The sequence below is a fragment of the Lontra canadensis genome, unplaced genomic scaffold (genome assembly GCF_010015895.1).
Source record: "Lontra canadensis isolate GAN:19392208 unplaced genomic scaffold, GSC_riverotter_1.0 scaffold82, whole genome shotgun sequence".
Lineage (NCBI taxonomy): Eukaryota > Metazoa > Chordata > Mammalia > Carnivora > Mustelidae > Lontra > Lontra canadensis.
Genome location: NW_022631076.1, coordinates 8154698 through 8173796, shown reverse-complemented (window position 1 = coordinate 8173796; position 19099 = coordinate 8154698). Strand labels below are relative to the sequence as shown.

General features: G+C 52.9%; 1 protein-coding gene across 4 annotated transcripts in view; it reads right to left on the bottom strand.

Annotated features, from left to right (window-relative positions):
• Positions 1-19099, bottom strand: part of MYO5B (myosin VB) — a 342886-nt gene that overhangs the window by 66781 nt on the left and 257006 nt on the right. For all 4 annotated transcript variants that reach the window (XM_032882535.1, XM_032882534.1, XM_032882532.1 and 1 more), the window contains exons 17-18: positions 15607-15693; positions 3283-3394 (exon numbers count right to left, since the gene is read on the bottom strand). In XM_032882535.1, coding sequence (XP_032738426.1) covers positions 3283-3394; positions 15607-15693 — 199 coding nt within the window. The remainder of the gene's footprint in view (positions 1-3282; positions 3395-15606; positions 15694-19099) is intronic.

Genomic DNA, 19099 nt, shown 5'->3' with positions numbered 1-19099 from the left:
TCCTCGTGCTCACCCCCACAGATAAGGAACGATGACCCAGCAGTGTGCTCATGCACAAGCCTGGGATAGAACCCTTGAGTTAACCCACTGTAACTGTGTACACTTTGTAAATAAATTTCCTAATTTATTCACTGGCATGGAGACCATAAGGAAGAAGGAGCTAAGGTCTAAAGAAAACACACACACAGAAACATGTTTCAGGTTGACCAATGGCTCTGCACTAATGCTGAATCACTACTCTGTATGGGCTCCTTGCGCCGGGACAATGGGGCTGCCTAAGCTGTCTCTGATGGTCTCCTTCACAGCCAGGCTGCAGGTGAAGATGGGAGGGGCGAGGTGTGGGCCTGGCTCTCATACCTGCCTCTGCTCAGGGCCGTGCACCTAAAGGGCCCCAGCAGATGCTATGAGGAACAGGGCTGGATCAGGGTGGGAAGCCTCCAGGCAGCCAAGGTCCTGCCCTCCTCACCGCCCTGCTGGCAGGGCCGCTTCTCTGTGGAGCAGGGCCCGGGAGCAATGGGTGGGCGGCTCTGTACTCGCAGTCAGAATAAAGCCTGGCCGCTCAGGCTTCCACGGTGCCAAGGCCGGGGGAGCCTGGTGCACCCCGGGAACCAGAGTACACACGTTTATTTCCTAGTCTGGAAAAGCCACCAGGAAGGGTATGATCTGGTCGCGAAGCCACTGTTTTCACAAATAAGGATCCTTCTGAAAGTTCCACCACGGCAACCAGTCACCATTAGCCCGATTGCCACGCTTGCTCAGCACCTGCGTCCTGAGCACATGCCCTATCCCGGATCTGCTTGCTCTAACCCCGAGAACGTGTGGACTCCACTACTCACATACCAGGCCATCAGGGCTCCTCTCCCGAGAAGCTTCTCCCACAATCCCAGACTGAAGGAGGAGAAAGGAATCTCAGCAACCATCCCAAGCCACCCTTTATATTTCACAGACGGCAAAACCAGCGTCTGCAGTGTTGAAGCGACTTGTTCAAGGTCTTGCTGGAAATACTGAGCCCCAGGAGTCCCGGGCAGTGGTCTCTCACGGCGCCAGGCTCCTTTTGTGACCCAGTCTGGTCTTCACACACTCACAGACAGAGTTCCCTGTGCTCCTGGGGTTCCCTGGAAGTCCTTGCTACTAAGACTCTACTCCCCTGTCACGATCAAGCTTCAGGCCCCCATGATCAGATTCCCTCCAGCGAGGTCTACAATCGTGTCCGGGATCAGTGGTCCCGGAGGGTAGGTGCACGAATTGTGCTCTTCCTCTGGGGGCCTCCCAGCCACCACTCCAGGTTAGAGCACATAAAGAATGCTGTACATCATGGGTGGGATTAAAGAACCAGCTCACACTGAGGATGAAGGCTGTTCGCACAGTCCCTGCGGGAGGAGACCAGCCCTCATGAACCACCCAAGGAAGCAGACCCCAGGCCCCCTCCCACGGACGAGGCTGTAGGCACCTGCTGCCCGGCCCCCACACCACCGGCTTCTTTCCTAACGACTGTGTTCTAAAAGGCACTTGCTTGGGGCTGGCAGGGGCCCTTCTAGGCTGCTATGTGGCTTCACCATTGCAGCACTGGTGACTAGAAGACATGGCCCTGAAAAGGGGTGGGGGAAACAGACGAAATATAAGGTCTGTGGAAAAGTCCTGAAGCACTGATCCTGAGTCCTTCTCCAGAAAGGATAATTACGTGCAATGACATTCATCGCTTAGACTGGCTCAAGGGACACGGCGACCCAGAGTAGCTCGCGGGGTGTGGGGATATGTTGAGTCAGTGTACGTGTAACACCTTGGGCAATCTTTACCAGCTTTTTACTCCTTAGTTCCCTCATCTGTAAAATGGGGAAATGATGCCTGTATCTTCCTCATGAGGCACCGTGAGGATTAGCTGAGGCAGGTACGTGAAGCAGTCAGGAAAGTGACTCTTGTGTGCTTCATAACCACAAGCCACTACTGTCAGGTGACAGTCATGACAGGCCCACCTAGCTTGTCACCCATGCAGCTACCAGCATGAACTCAGACCCCCTGTGAGAACCAGTAATGGCACCAGGAACACAAAGACAACAGGATCCCTGCCATTTCAGGGTTCCCAGTCCAGGGAAATGACAAACTCTTGATTGCAAGACAAGGGGACAGATGCAGTGATAGGACAGAGAGTGAGCACTGTTGGCCCATAAAGGTAGGGGTCACAAACTCCACCTAGGAGGTCAGAACCGGCTTCACAGACTAGAAGGCATGCTAAGAGCCCATCTGCGAAGAAGGGAAGAACCTAGGCCGACCAACAGAAGCGGAGAAAGGCCTTTTAGCCAAAGGAAACAGCACACGTTCATGTAATTTTTCATTAGGGAATTCACTTAGTTCATCCGTTCTACATATGTTCCTTTTGTGTTGGGCTCGGCTGCTTCCAGCTAGGGGCTGGGGGCATTAACACAAGGGTTGTCCTTGGCAACAAAGGATCTACGCGTCTCCAAACAGGGCACCACGCCCCAGGCTTCTGGTGAGCCGTAGGCTACCAGTAGTTCAGTCTCAGGAAGTCCTAAGGTATACGTGGATTTTCTACTGCAGTGGATGGGGGTAGCAGTACCCCTAATGCCCACATTGTCTGTGGGTGAGCTGTACTGGGAATTTGCCATTTTTTGGATGTAGTTCTCTCCGTTACACTAAGTTCTGAAAAGGAAGGAGTTTCTTACCCTTTACTGAGACCACCTGGGCCATGCCCTACTGCAACCCCGGAATATGGTGGAGCTGGTATTTCGGATCTGTCCCGCCAAGAGTCCACAAAGAAGCTCCAGAATCAAGACTCAGGTTTGAGTCTGGGTTGTTGTAACTGCAGCCTTTGCCTTATTTACAACAAGCGTCTGGGGGAAGGTTTGAGGCCAGTTAGGCAGTGAGAAGATATGAGAAGTGCACCTGTTTTCCCAACCGCTGAGGAAAGCTGTGCCTGGGCTACAGACTGGAGCTCCTGGGCAGCTGCATGGTGTGGGCAGGGGCACGGCAGGCAGATCTACAGAGCCTCTGGCTTTGGAGAAGCCAGAGTCCTGGGCCAGCAGCAAACCCCAAGGGGTTGTGCAAACATTTTTTCTTTTCTACATGTGCAGAGATGTGAAAAAAGGTAGGAAGTACTCTGTATACATGAAGGGACTTCTCTTTTACAGTTGCCGATGTTGGGAAACAGACAAACATCTCAAACAGTTTTAAGAGGAAGGATGAAGACCAGAGCACACTGTTAAGCCCCCACTCCCCAGTTCTCTGGGCATTCCGGGTAAGCCTCCAGGGGCAAGCCTAGCTCACCTTGATGAGGTTCTCCAGGACAGACCTGCAGATGGCCTTTTTGTCTGTGTTGGCGAGCTCTCTCTTCTTGACCAGCACTCGATACCGGTTGAAGAAGTCATGGTAAGCCCACCTGGAGGGAAAGCAGGTGCATCAGGCGACGTATCCTGCCTCTCAGCCACACAAGGGCCGCGGGCCGTCACAGACCGCGCCCACCCCATGGGGTCACAACTCCCAGCACAAAGCTGTTCTCAGAGCAGCAAAAAACATTCCAGGGCCTCGTCGTCCTCCAGTCCCTCTGAGAATTTCAGTGTGTAGCTGAATTACACGATCACGAGTGGAAGACGGAAAGGGAGGCTTCTGCAGATCGCTCTGGAAGGACAGACCGGAGGCAGAACAACTTACAGGGCTTCTGCCCACGCAGACGTGGGGCGCTCCACTAACCCTCCTGGAGGAGGAACCTTGCCGGGAAGGCAGCCTGGTTTTTAAATGTTGGTTTTGTCTTATGACATTAATATTTCTCATTGAAAACTTCAAAAAGTGCAGAAAAGTAAACATTAGCTGATAAAAAGCGATATTCTAACCCTAAGCAACAACGCTGTTCACACAGTTTGGCATAACTTAGAAAGAACCTTTTTCTTCCCAAAGTTGATTTCCCTTAGGAGTCCCCCACCCTGTTCATTAGAGAAATATGAGCCTTCTGTGAAGGAAATGTTCAGCAACTCACATCAAAAAATAAAAATTGAAGAGCTCTTCTAGTCCCACTACCTTTTCAGTAAGTGTGTTCTGGTAGGTTCCAGAAGGAAATCTTCCAGAGGGCCTTAGGTCTGTCCCTTGGCCTGTGAGGAGAGCTCTACTTAAATACAAGCTTTTCAATGAGTGAACTATTTCTAGTTCTAGAAAGGGGTCCAGCCCCTTTCCTTTCATACAGATGTTCACTCTCTCTCCTGGCTCCTGACCTGGGATCGAGGGAGGCTCACAAATGCCTCAGGTCAGCGCACATTCTGTTCCCGTGCTATGCTGCTCTACGGAGCCTCAGTTCCCAATCCAGACCCCTGTGACAGGGAAGCCGGCCCTCCAGCCCTCCCCTCATCCCGTTCTGTGTCCTCAGCAGAGGTGCCCCATCAGCCCCTGCTCACCCCTTCGGAAGCACCGGGAGGTGCGGCACACAGCCTGTCCCCAGGCACACGTGCGGTCCTTGTTGCCCCCTTAAAAACCAGTGAGATGCTGCTACAAGGTTGTGCATCTACCACTTACCATCACCTGGGGCCTCTCAGAGTGATGGTCTCTCATTCTAAAGTACTAACTGGGAGTAAATGGATTGAATCCCTTCTCCCGGAGCACGTTTGCCTTTAAGGGGGGGGGGTCCTCTAGAAATTTCATCCAAAAAAACTAAGCACTGGGGAATATTAGGTAGTCCTGGGTGGGGGGCACACCACATGCCCGGGAGGCTGGTTCTTCCAGACTGCCTCTCCTTGCGCTCCACAACCACCTGCCAGTGTGGGCCTCAGGTCCCCCTTCCCTCCCAGGCTGTTCTCAGTGTCCTGCCCAGACTGAGCTCCTGCCTCTCCGCCACCTCGATGACCACTTCCCTTGGTTTGGTGGAAATTTCTAACCTAGCGATGGGTGTCAGAGCGGGGAACATAAGAGCAAGTGACAAAAAGCATTCTCATTTTTTTCCACTGTGTAAGATGGTTGTTTAGAAGTTATGCTTTCTTTTTTAACCAGCTTTATTGAGATAACTCACATACCATAAAATTTACTTTTAATTTGGAAAACAGACTTTAGTATATCTCTAAAGTCATGCAACCATACCGAGTACTGCATTCCAGAATATTCTCATAATCCCCCACCAAGCTCCCAGGCCCATTATCAGTCACTCCCCATTCTCCCCTCAGACCCTGGGGACCACTCATATCCTTCGTTTCTATGCTTCTTACCTTTTAATTAATCCTGTCACACATGTAATGGCAGCCTCTATTCTGCTCAGAGCTGACTGGGCATTACATGGTCCCACTCCCAGGCTCCCTGTGATGTGCGCAGGCTCCTCCGGGAGGAGGGTAGAGAAGCGCTGGGAGCCCCTGAGGCCTCTGTTCCATGGCCTGGGGAAGAGTCCCTTCACCCACTGTGCTCCTGTGACTTCCTGCCCCTCCAGTTGTGGGGAGACTATGAACCAAACCCACTGAATTCCGGGCCATCTCTAATAGGCGGCTTTAGGAAATGGAAACATTGAAGGTTATCTGCCCAGCTGAAGGCTGCTTCCGTTATTCCAGTCATGTGCAATAAATGTCAAGAAAACTCCTGAGGTCTGACCGTCTTAATTTTGGAGGCTTGGGAGCAGAGCAAGAGGTGATAAGCCACACATCAGATGTGCGTTCTGTTTTTAAGGTACGGGAAGGCTACCGGGTTTCTCCAGAGCTCTTTCTGCCCCCAACCCCCGAGCCTTAAGCACAGGCCATTCTCTCCACTGATATTTCCACGTCGGGTAAGATGCAAACAGAATGCCGGACACTGATAAAGGGCTTTGCAGGATCCAAGTCTTCTTGGTCCTCACGCCCAGCCGTCCACCAGTGGCTCCACCAAGCCGCTGTTCCCGCCTGCTCAGGGAGGCGTGGGCTCTCCCCCAAAGGCCGCTCAGCACTTTCTGGGTGACTTTCTGAGGGCACCTCCCCTCCCTGCAATAGTTATTTGTGTACTCGTCTTATTTCTCCCAACGAGTTTGCAATTTCTCCAGGGGAAATAATCAGAGCAGCATTTTGCTGGGCTAAAAACCTTAAATGGTTCTAATTTGAAGACTTCTTACTGCTGACAGTTCCAGAACTCAGGGAGGTTACGGGCTCAAGGAAACAAGACAGTAGGGAGATGCGACAGCACACATCCAGGCGGGTCCAGAACAAGGTTGGGGTACAGGAGCACGGCGGCCTCCTCTGACACAGCCCAGCCCTGTGACCTCAGGCAAGTCTTGGACTCGTCCCATGCGGAGCTCTCCGAAATGGAGAGACCACCCCCCACCTCACAAAGCACCTCCTGCCTGGTGGGGGCTGAGGAGTTCATGCCTGTGGAGTGCTTAGAAAGCTCCTCCCCCCCATCCAAGTGACCCTCCCTTCCTGCCTGATCCCCGCCCCTTTTCTTACAAAGGCTTCACAGCTCCAGGGTAGTACTGATGCAGGAGGAAGGCAGCCGCAGAAGCCAAGCCATTGGCTGTGGGGGCTGGGGGCAGGCTCTCCCTCTCAAGCCACCCAAGGAGCACACGGCCAGCACAGCACCGGAGCTGGGCGTGTACGAGTGTCCTTCAGCTGAGGGCCCAAAATCAAATGGGGATTCTCTTTTCTGTGGGCCTCTGTGCATTTAGAGAGAAAGGCCTTGCAGGAAAGTCCCCATCACTTGTGAAGAGAAACCTCCCAAATGAAGCTAATCAGAGTTTGTGATTGTTTTTCAAAAAATTCGAATTTCTTCACAGAACTTCCTGATTTGGTAGGGATATCTGGATGGAGATTTTTTGTGGCCATGTAAAAATTGGGGAAGACCCCTCTATAGGAACACAATGTGTCCAGGATTTCCCCCTGAAAAAATCCACGACCACAAATCTCTCCCTCCCGGAGCATTTTAATGATTCCTGTTTCCCTGTGGGATACAGAGCTTTATGCCTTCTCTAAAAACTAGCTTTTGTACATGGGTTAGCGTCTCTGCTCGACTCTAGCCTCCTCTGGCCGGGCTAGGATATATTTTTAAACTTCTCAGCACCTAACGTGGTTTCTTCCTACGTAGTTACTTACATTTTAAAAGAATGGGTGTTTTCTTGACCAATAAAGAGGTTGGAATCCCAATGTTAGACCTTTTCATTCTACTAGTGTTTCTCAAAAAGGACACTATTGGCTTTGTAGCAGGATGATCCTTTTGTGCTCCAACGGACAAAGACCATTCCTTACCACGCCATTCCTTGCGATATGCAAACATGTTTGCAAGTATCTGCAGAATGTTTCCTATAGAACATAGTTCTAGTCCAGAAAACCACCATCTTGAGACCAACCCAACCATGCCTGCCATCTTCCTCCACAGTCTAAGTCCGCTGCTTCTGTTCGTGCTTTCCGCCCTCCTCAGGTGGCCCTGGACAGGTCCTCTCCCACTTACGCTACGGCTGGGTGACAGCCTAGACAGGTCTTTTAAGCCAGTCCTAGGCCTGGCTGCTCCTCCGTTCCGTATCACATTAACAGTGGGAGAAGAGGTCCCATTCTTAGTCTGTTACTAGGCCCCAGCTGTGGCCTCAGCCCTGGGCTACATGGAGTCCCAGCGGCCTCAGGGACAGAATGCACTCAGCCCCACTCTCCCTGCATTTGGACTCCCAGGCAAGGGGCTTGGCCAAATGTCCTGGACTTCAGTACCGTGCTCCCTGTGGAAACAAGGCCGCGTGCCCCCGGCCGGCTAGGGAGAAGTGCCCTCCTGGTGGAGTAGTCACAGCCGGGCGTGGGGTAAAAGCCCAGGGCCTAGGATCGCTCCTGGTGGGAATGGGGAGATCAGAGGCAGAGGCAAGGTCAGAAAGGTGCTTCCTTACAACAAGCTCCTCAGGCTTGAGACAGCATGTGGTGAACACAGCTGCTGTGAGTGTGGAGCAAACACAGTAGGGTGATGTTCCGGTCGGCTAAGTGGCTATCTAGAGCCCCATAATGGACGTAACCATCTGCATGTGGGAACATTCGAGAGAACATGCCTCCCTGAGCGGTCCTCAGTGGATGGCTGCAAACAGATGGAGAACAGTCAAAGTGATCGCACTGTGTACTTCCCTTCTCTTGGATAGATTCCCTCATGCAGGATTGGCTGGAAAAACAAACTCTAAGAGTCCTCAGGAAGAACCCTTCAAGATGGCAGGTCAGGTTATCAGGAGGGTGAAAATGGCGAGCATGTTTGCAATCTATCCGATAAGCAACTAGTATCTCGAAAATATAAAAAACTCCTACAGCACCAAAGGGACAAATAACCCAGTTAAAAAAATGGACAAAAAAAAATATGAATACATTTCTTCAAAGAGGATATACAGGGGCGCCTGGGTGGCTCAGTTGGTTGAGTGGCTGCCTTCAGCTCAGGTCATGATCCCAGGGTCCTGGGACCAAGCCCCACATTGGGCTCTCTGCTCAGCAGGGAACCTGCTTCCCCCTCTCTCTCTGCCTGCCTATCTGCCTATTTGTGATCTCTGTCTGTCAAATAAATAAATAAAATCTTTAAAAGAAAAAAAAGGATATACAAATAGCCAACAAGCCCACGAAAAGACGTGCAACGTCATTAATCATCCAGGAAACACAACCAAAATCAAAATGGGATACCACTTGACACCCCCTAGAATGGCTCTAACAAAACAGACAGATAATAACAAATGTTGGCAAGAATGTATAGAAACAGGAAACCACATCCATTGCTGGTGGAAACATAAAATGGTGTAACCACGGGGGTAACTGTCTGGCAGGTCCTCAAAAGGGTAAATAGAGTTACCATGCCAGCCAGCATTCCCACTCCCAGATATATCATCAAGAGAAAGAAAAATGCATGTTCACACAAAAATACACACATGGATATTCAGAACAGCATGATTCATACCTGCCCCAAGGCGGAAATAACCCAAATGTCCATCAATTGATGGAAAAAACCCAGTGTATCCTTGCAACAGGATGGTATTAGGCAACATAAAAAAATAAAGTTCTGGTACGTGTTAAAACCGGGATAACACAAAAAGCCACTTATCATAGGCTTCCACTAGTTTGAAATGTGCAGAGTAGACAAATTTATAGAAAGAGAAAGTCCGTGGTTGCCAGGGCTGGGAGGAGGGGGAAAGAGGCAGTGACCACTAACACGAACAGGGTTTCCCTCCAGGGTGATAAAACACTCTGTAATTGGTAGTCATGGTTGCACGATGCTGGGAACATAATGAAAAACACTCTAGGATTGCCTACTTTAAAAGGATATTTTTATTGTACATAAATTATATCTCATTTTTTAAAAGTCAGCGTGATGAACAAATGAGATTTGGGGAGGGCCTTTGTAAGGCAGTACATGAAACCTGGGACTCATTATTTCAGCACCGATCCCACGGGGGGAGTTCCCAGCGCAAACGCGGCAGGGTGTGCGCCCACCATTCACATCACTGCTGATTAGCCTCTACTTGCCTTCCCTGCTGTCCCCACGTATGTCTTGGGAAACACAGCCTCAGAGTCAGAGGTGACCCCGGTCTGAAGGTCACTAAGTTTTGCTGCCGAGGGAGGGAAACCTAATTCTTCCCCACTGGCTCGGAGCTGGAACTGAATTACAAAGTGAGGAGCAGAAATCCTCCGTGTTGGCACTGCCCAGAGACAGCCATGGGGCTGCAGCTGACCCGCGGCCCACAGTCTCCTCCTCCGATGGAGCGTGGCAAGGCAGGGCGCGTGTGCAGGCCAGCTGCCTGGTGGCTGTGACGAGCAGCCCCACCGAGGACCCTGGGGCAGACTCCGGCCCCAGGGAGAGGGCGCGGACCTCGGGCACAAGAGCCACGATGCAGGGCTGAGAGATCGCGGGGCAAGAACGATTTCGCTCCAAAGTAAGCTCTGCGTTACTGGCTTGGTGGGGTTTTTAATCGCAAGGCAAGTGACGATGGGTCTTTAGTCCTGACTAAATGGGCAGGTGGACTGAGCAACTTCTCCAGACTACACCCTCCTTCTGCGGTCGTGTTTTGTGCACGTGGCAGCCGAGGGATGGAGGCTGGCAAGTAATAAGTCTTTTCGGACGGTGCTGCTGAGTTTTTCTAAGGTAAAGAGGAGAGCACGGAAGATTTAGGCATTTAGTTTTTACATATAAACCTTGCATACTCAAGTCGTCCTCCTACAACGTGTGTTGTGGTTAAATGGAGTTTGCTTCACAAATCCTCTGGGACACAAAGCTGCGTTGAATACACCCCCCTCCCCTCCACCCCCCATTGGGAGACCGAGAATCACACAGGCACAGAACACGGGGCAGGGGTGCGGCCGGGAGCCAGGTGACAGGGACAGTCACAGTGGCCCAGCGGCTCTTCCCAGACACCGCATTCAGCACGGTGCTTTCTGTGTGTGCTGACGGCCATATTTCTTAGCCACTGCAACGCGTTTCAAATGGAATGATACATTTTCATTTTTAATCAGACTCACAGAGAGCCACAATTCTTAGGCAGATAAAAATAGACAAGCATAGAGCCTGAGGGTGGGACGAGGGGTCTCCAGAGAGCTGCCACTGGCCCGTCAATCTGTGTGCGTCCTCCCAGGCTGGCCCTGCTTGGGGGGCACTGGGCACGTGTTCGCTTCAGAATGGGGCTAAGTGTCCTGCACATAGGGCATCAGAGGCTGGATGCAGAAACTTGGCCTGAAATCTTGGCTGCAAAGGGCTGGCCTCTGCATGGGCTCCCAGGGAAGCGGCCTCCAGACATTTCATCGTGAGTCCCTGGGATCCCGAGCCATGCATTCTTCCTCTTTGCCATCTTCTTCCCTGGAAAGAGTTGGCATGTGCCCTTTGGCCACTTAAGTTGGAGAAATGTAGAAAAATGTTCTGAGTTGTAGTCCCTCCTCCTCAAAGAAGCCACTCGAGTTTCGTTGGGCAATAGCTCTGCAAAATCGTGTTACTTAACAAGCTAAATCAAGTGAAATCACGTTGCTGTCTGGAGTCCTAGCACCATGGAGGCGAATTCTTTCTGAGATGAGCCCCCAGCCTGCTCAAGCCCCTCGGAGCTCCCAAAGGTCTCCCAAAGTCAGGCTAACAAAATGGGTGCTCAGCTCTACATTCTGAGGTTATGCTTTTGTTAGCTTCAAAAGCTAACACCTTGATGGGTACACAGTAGCTGTACTACCTTGTCTGGTTTATCCCCAGATACAGCAGACACCCCAGCCTCCGGGACAAAGCAGTATGGGAGAGGTTCAAGCGGTGAGCTCCCTCCAAATGGTTACCGTGACCGGCAGGTGCAGACGGGCAATGTGTGGAGTCACAAGATCATGGGTGAGGTAGTTCTGCTCCCAGCCCTCTCCCCACTGCTCAGCTTTCAAAGAAAGGCCACCCTGGGTGCCGTGGCTCTGGGAGAGGGGATTCGCATCAAAATGAAACAATATGGAGGATACAGCTCTACCGCAACACCAACAAAAGTGCCGTAAAACTGTGGCGCCTCTTTCCGAAAGAGAACACTTCAAATGACCATTTGGGGAGGGAATCCTCCCTCTGAGGCCTCGGCAAAATCTGCTAAGACAGCAGAGGTAAGGCAGCACTCTGGACCCAAGCCCAAACATGTAAATCACAGCATTAGGTAACATTTTCTGTGGAGCAGAAAATACCAGGTTTTTTTCCTTCCCTCCCTACACTCGCCACAACACCTGCAATTATGAAAACAAAAGGTGCAGATGCCCTAGTGATTAGGTGCTAGAAAGAGGGGTGAATCCATCAGGGCGGCAGAAGGACACCCACTGGCTGCCCCACAGGATGTGAGTCTGCGGGCGTGTCGGCATTGCCGGTGGTGACGGAGTCAGGTGGAACGCACGGCAGGAAAGGCCGTTTCCCACGTAGGTCTGAGGACCTGGAGGCAGTGTGCTCTCTGGGCAGCCAAGGCAGAGGAGGTCTGCATGAGGACACAAGCCAGTCTGGCCCGCTAAGACTGGGAGACGGAACAGGAAGGACGAATGAGGACTGACTGGCAGAGAAGGTCTCTTCCCGGATCGTTGGGCAGGAGACGTTATCGTCCCTTCTGCGCCTGCACGTGGAGCTGCTTCCGGGCTGGTGGAATCCTCCCACTGCCTCCCCGTCCACCCGAAGCCTCCTCCCCAGCTTCGAGGCCCATCTCAAACCTCACCTCCTCCAGGAAGCCACATTTCCTTCCAGACTTGGCCTAATTCTATGCTGCTCTGTTGTAGGTTTTTATCCCTTCTCCTGGACTGTGAACTCCTGATAGGCTGAGGTCATGACTTAGATCCTTGATTCCCTCCCGGCCATTGGCACGGAGCCAGAAGCTCCACGGGGGAGGAGTGGAGCAGGTGGCCGGGTTAACAGGAAAGGAGACATGGAGGCAAGAATACTTTCTCATTCTATAGCAGCTCAGGGAACACCATGGGAGTGAAGTCCTGTCCCTCTTCCTCTTCCTCCGACAGAGGATTCTGTATCGTAGCAGCAAACTGGCAGGAACGTGGGTGGGACGTGCGATCACTGATTTCACAGCGAGGCTGCAAGCAAGTTGGGTGGGTGAGTCCGAGGTGACAGAGAGGCCCAGGGACCCTTCCCAGAAGCAGAGTGTAGAGCTCATCACATCAGACCCAGGCTCTTGGCTTTTGCTTGATGGTCTCCAAGACAAGAGGTTCACACCCTCCGCAAAGCACTTATCTATCAAACAACTCATTGTGTTAAAAGTTCTTGGTAAACAGGTGGCTCCTTACATCCCAGGATGGAGCCCCAGGGTCTCAGCTGCCCTAGAATAGCTCATTTTCCCATGCTTCCCTCCTTTCCTCTCCCCTGGTGTGGCATGGTCCCAATGTTCATGCCTCCCGCCTGCCAAGCCCCCCAGCAGCATCAGTTAGAGTGAGAGACAGAGAGGAGCACCTGGGCTCCTCCGCTCACCTGGAGTCTCTGTGCTGCGCGGCACAGGTGTGGCTGCGAGGACCCATGATCCCTGAGGTTCTTGCACAAGGACCCTCAACAGCTGAACGTGGGGCATCTTAGTAATTCTTAGACCAACCTTTTCAATTCCTTGGAGAACTCTGGAAAGCACTTTTGAGGTGACCAGACACAACAGGTTTTCACAAAAATAAAGCTAAACATTTCTGGTAAAGGCTGGTTTTACCCCATAATTGTATCCATAAGGATGCAGTTTCTTGCTTGTATCTAAGTGAGTGATAAACACATTTTTGAATGTTTAGGTGCCTAGCACAGAGTGGGGGACTTTAGAAGCCTTACTTCACTATGACCACCTGTGATGGAAGTACTCAGTGATAAGGGATCCCAGGCTTGGAGATGGACTCGTTTGAGGTCTCCCAGCCAAGGAGGTTGGAGCTCTCTGCACAAGCCATGCCAGACTCCAAAGGCCAAGGGTTCAACCACAGGCTCCTCCGGTTCTGGCCCAGGCCTCGCACCGTTGGGCAGTCTGCGCCTCCATGTACCGGCCAGAGCCGGCAGGGTACAGTCTTACTCCAAGCCTCAGGTCTGGGCCCAGTTCTGGGAGCAGGCAGAAAAGCCTACCCTTGCCCTTCACGCCCCTGATCCCTGTGTGGATGGCGCCTCTCACCAACGCGAGCAGTCGGGTGCTTGGCAACAAGCACACAGCTGGGCAGAGGAAGGGGGTTTCTAAGTCCTCACACCACCACAATGACCTTGAGCGGTTCACTTCCTTCCGTGGGCCTCATCAGCAAAAGCGTGTTTCACACCATGACGCACCCATGTCTATATATAAAGCTGAAGGGAGGTCACACTCCAATATCCTTTCTACCGCAAATTGCCATCTTCTATTTTCCATCCTGGGTCATTTCACTAAATAAACAAGATGCCGGTCATGACCCATTACGGTGATTTCCTGACCCACTGACAGCTGCAAAGCGGTCCTGAGAACCAGTGGACTGAAGATGGTAGACTAAAGACCCTTTTGGGGGGGGGGCCAACAGATAAGGGAGGCGGAGCAGGAGTAGAGCCTGGCTGCCTGGGGAGCACGCTTTATAAAGCAGTGGCCAGGCAGCTCCCTAAGGCCCTTGTATGAACCACGTCTGATCTGAGTGCTGTGTCTGGAGCAGTCACGGAGGGTTGATCCGATTGGCTAGACTACAGTGCCTCAAACTCAAGACAGACCTGCTGCGCCCATGGCCTGAGCCCGTCCCCTCAGTCAAAACACTGGTGCTGGGCCTCACAGGGCAGACAAAGAGAAGGCAGGCAGAGCCCTCACCCGGGAAGGGGAAGCAGGGCTTACCTCCTTAATGGAGCTGTCAGCTATCTGTGTTCAGCCCGAGGGTCGGAAAAGGAGATGGAGCCCAGGACACACCCTGTCTTTCTTCTAAGCGGGGAGAGACAAGGTTCAAAGCAAACTGAAGAGTCTTCCTCTGGGGCCAGAGTGCACTATTGGGAACGATGCTCCAACCTGCTGGGTTTTGAAAAGCTGCCTGGAGGTTCGAGATCAGTGGTAGTTCTTGTACTCTCCGGGTCAAATGCAAACTCCTAATTCCATCACTAAGTCCCTTCCCAGGTCGAGCATTTGGGAGCTGTTGACAGTTACGTTGTTTCGCGGTCACTACCTGCTACTAGGAAGGCACTCCTCCACTGCAGTGGCCAAACTCCCGCTGGAGATGGCAGGGAGGCTGGAGGGAGGCCTGGCCCCCTCGTCCGCCTCCCCGTTTCCGGCTCTCTCCACCTCCTGACACACACAGGACTTCCAAGGACAGGAGCTGCTACTCTGGCTCTGCTCAGCTTAGCTCCAGCTCACGGCAGAAGACGCCTAGTCTGTGAGATGCTGGTTCGCGGTACGACCTCACGAGAGCTCGCGGGTCGCCATCCATACCTCCCTCCTACTGCAGGCAAGCCTCTAGAAAGGATCCAGGACTGACATGCCTTCAATGGGCTCTAGGTGGCTCGAGGACTCATCCGCAGTGCAAGTTAGATCTTGATAGTGGTTTTTAAATTCAAGACTATACATTCTGTCATGGATTTGATTCTATTTTAAAAGGTCTAGGGGTCCATTAACAAACGGACAGATAAACAAAAAGCTGTCTACGTGTACAATGGAATAGTATTCAACCTCAGAAAGGAAGGAAATTCTGAGCCATGCTACATGGGGGAGCCTTAAAGACACCAGACTAAGTGAAAGAAGCTGGTCCCCACCACTGTAGGATTCCACTCAGACGAAGGCTGCAGCGTCGTCAAAAACAGAGACCAAGTAGAAGGATGGCTGCCAGCCGTTGGAGGGGGAAGGAAACAGAGATTTAGTGTTTAATGGGCACAGAGTTTCAGTCTTGCAAGATGAAAAGAGTTCTGGAGATGGGTGCACAAATACGAACATACTTACCACCAAACTGTACACTTCAAAATGGTTCTGACAGGGAATAGGTGTATTAAAAAAAAAAAAAAGTAAAGGGCACAAGGTGGGAGTAAAGGAGAAATCCCCTTTGCAGCTCTAGCTGGCTCCTCGCCCAGACCAGTGCCGATCTGAAATGGGAAAAGCTTCCCCAGAGGATGCCACCGTGGACTCCCAGGCTTCTCAGGCCAAAAGGACATTCTCCCCTCTGTCAGCATCCTGCGTGGGACCTCACACAGGATGGGTCTCTGGCTGACAGCGTGTAAACAGGTTCCCTGGGGAGCCAGGCTCCGGTTGCCCCAGGAAAGCATGGCTGGCGGGCGCGTTACCTGGACGGGTAGCCTGCTGCGCTGATTCGGATGGTCTCCAGCACCCCACACGCCCGGAGCTGCTGCACCGCTCTCTTTGGGTCAAAGCTGCAAACACAGTAAGACAAGCTGTGAGTGGCCGTGCTGGCAAAGAAATGGAACTGGAGAGGGACAGACGACTTCTTCCTGCACTGAGACACAGACCATCATGCACCTTGAGCACAAGGTCGGGGGCCAAGCACTGACTAAAAGGCAATGACTGGCAGGCGCGTGAGCCGTATGAGCACCCCGGTCCTGTGTGCATTCATGTTCTCACCTGGAATACGTCATCGTCTTTGTGGCATGACTGAATTCTGTCTAGCTTCCAAGCCCCATCCGTGCCTCCTCTGGTCTTCCCTTATTATCTGCACCCATGGGGGTATCTGTGCTCAAAGGCCAAATCATACACACTCGCCACCATGCTGCTGGCTGCCACCAGCAGCACGTGGCTCAGGAGTCAGAGGGGCACTTTTCAGGCCCGCAGAGCTGGGTTTGAACCAGGACATGGTCACTCACCAGCTGCGTGGGTCACCTGGGGAAGGCAACGCCACCTCCTCAGGCCTTAGTACCCTCATCTATAAAATAGGGGTAATCGTAGGACCCCTTTTTTAGGGTTAGTGCCAAGACGAAACCTAATGGCCCGGGAGAGCAGCTAGCCCAGCAGCGAGGACATCAGCACACGTGCAGGGTCAGCTGCTGTCACAACAGCTGCCCGTTAAGACTCTGAGACCGATCATCTGGTCTTCAGGGACACAAGCCACATCTTGAGCACCTCCTGTCCCCTCAACTGCTTAGCCCTGAAAACCCAGCATGCCCGCCAACATGTACATCAGGTAGCGCACAGTACAGTCAGCAGTCAGATAGGGTCTGGGCAGAGTCCCCGCCCCGGGAGAGAAGTGTACAGAAGCGCACAAAGCTATAGGTGAGAACCTTGGTACCAGGGCAGTGAGAAGCCGGGGGAGAGCAGCTGGGATGGCTACGGCAATCGGGGGTGGGGGGCTTCCTGGGGAAAGAATTCAGCTGAACTAGAGTTAACCTCCGTACTTTGCTAAGACCACTGCCCCACTCAGAGAAAGGGTGGGAACTAAGTGTTCCCTTTCTTTCTGGCTGCTCCTGAGCTCTGTTCCAGCCCAGAGCCATGCGTCTTGTGCTCCTTCTGCTCTGGGAAGTGGGCGGCAAGCGGGGCTGAGGCTCAGATCCCAGGAATTCTGGGATCCCGTTTGCTGGTTGCAGCACACACCTCAGGCAGCCTGTGGACCCCGTGGAGAGAGATGGGCAGCTTTATCTCCAGGACACCAGGGGGCACCCATGCCTGCTGCCTCAATAACAACCCTAGGAGTCTTCCCAGCAGCCGGCCCCTCAGGATTCCGCAGAATGGGTCAGGGTTAGAACCTGCCGTGCTCGGATCACAGCTCTCCACGGGAGACTTATCCTGCCCTCCCACCTCTCTGCAGGAGCTGATCAGCTCCTAGTGCCAGCTGCCCTCCTACGCCAAGGACCCAGCAGTCCCTCGAGGCAGATGCACTGGGCCAGCAGGCACCTTCCAGGTGACTAGAGACCACAAGCTGACCTTGAGTCGAGACTCTTCTGCGTTCCAGGTCAGTCCTGGGGCTCAGTGTCCCGGGAGACACCCACACCCTCCTCCAGGCCTATGACCCCTTGGCCTTCTCCTGCTGCCCCCAAACCTGCTCAAGTCCTGCTACTTTGGATACCCAACTCCTCCAGGAAGTCCTCCTGATTACTCTGGTCCCAAGGCGCCCACGGCTCTCGAGTAAGGGATAACTGAGCACTCAAGTCTGCACAGTCCTGAGCAAACCAGTTACTTTAGGGGAGTTCATTTCATGTTTTCAGATAGGCAGAAAGCTCCTCAGCAGAAGGTCTTACAGGATGGAAAAAAAACAAAGAAGCATGTGTGGGGAGCCTCCATGGTCCCCTCTGCACCAGTTCTGAGGCGTCACCAGGACGCAGCACTGCTCTGGGGTCCCAGAAAAACTGTTAACATATGTGCAGTGGTACTTAGGAGCCTGAGAATACAGGGCATAAAGGATGCTTGTGACCTGAGGCAGCCTTCAGGATACAGGCTCGGCTGCTCTCGTCTTGAAGGCAGCCAGCTGGGCCCCGAGTTCAGAACGCACGGTGGATGTGCTCAAGCTTTGGGGAGGGTTTTCCGTGGGCTGCCGACCTCTCCCCTGAGGCTCTCTGCATCTGTGCTCTCCAGGTCTGACTCAATCTGCTGTGTGTGTGCGGGGATGGGCAGCGTGCTTGGCAAGGCTCTGTGACCCCTCATCCTTCGTGGGCTGCGGGCCCACCTGCGGTCCTCCCCACTCCCCTGCTCACACGCGTGCTTTCCTCCTGAGTTGGCCACATTCTCTTCTGCACGGGGTGGGGGAAGAGAACAAGGGCAAAGCAGAAAACTCGGTATGGCCGCTAACCGCTTACACCACTGTGGGCAACACATCCTCTCTCTGGAGCTCCCTTTCCTTATTCATTCAACAGAGGCTGAGAGTATCTGCCCAACCAGAATTCACCGGTTGGTCGTAAGGACTAAGTGGTCGCAAAGAAGAATGCTATTAGGAAGAAGCAAGCAGACGCTCCGCCGAGAAGCTCTTGCCACCCCCTTCCCTGTTCACAGCCCCCGGGGGACGTGTAAAGCCAGCCAGCCTCCTGTATTTTAATCTTATCTCTTGAACGGTAAAGAAAGCTGTCACCAGCGTGTCTCCATCGGCCTCCCCATGTGTGTTACCAGGTGAGTCGGAGTGGAAAACCAGCTCCTCCTCACTAATAAATTTTGGAGGATCACAGTGAGGACCAGCAACCCTTAATTCTGGACTGAAAAGTCGCCAAAGATCTATAGGGTCCGACTGCTGAAACACAGGGGTGCACTTTCTCCTCCAGTCACTGTGCAGACTCAGCAGAGCCCAGAGCTGAGAACCCGGCCCCCTCAGCAGCCCCACGCCACTTCCCTGATTTTCGCACATGCTGCCAGCTCCCACCCCTCTTCAGCACGCCTCTGTGGTGTGCTGCAGTCACATGTGAGGACCCCGCTACTCTCAGGGTTGTCCGCATCTGAGCTCAGGGCTCCGTCCAGTTCCTCCAACTAGCGAACCCAGGCAGGTCACACTCCCCCAGGCCACCTCCTCCCCGGACGCTTAAGCACCCCCCACCCCAGCAGGCTTCTCTGCTCCTACAGCACTCCCACGCACCCATGGACAGTCCCTTCTATGCTGCTGTCCGTGACTAATGACTGGCAACACCTTAAGGATGAGGGACATTTCTGTCATTCCACTTGTCCTCACCCAGTGTCCAGTGAACAGTGGGTATGATGGATGTTTTGGAATAAAGGAAGAAGCAGAGGGAAAAAGACTTTTCCACAAGGGATGCTATCAAAGCATGTAGTGTAGGACAGCGGTCCTCCACTGGGGGTGCAATTGTGTCCTCCAAGAAACACGTGGCAGTCACAGAGCACTTCCAGTTG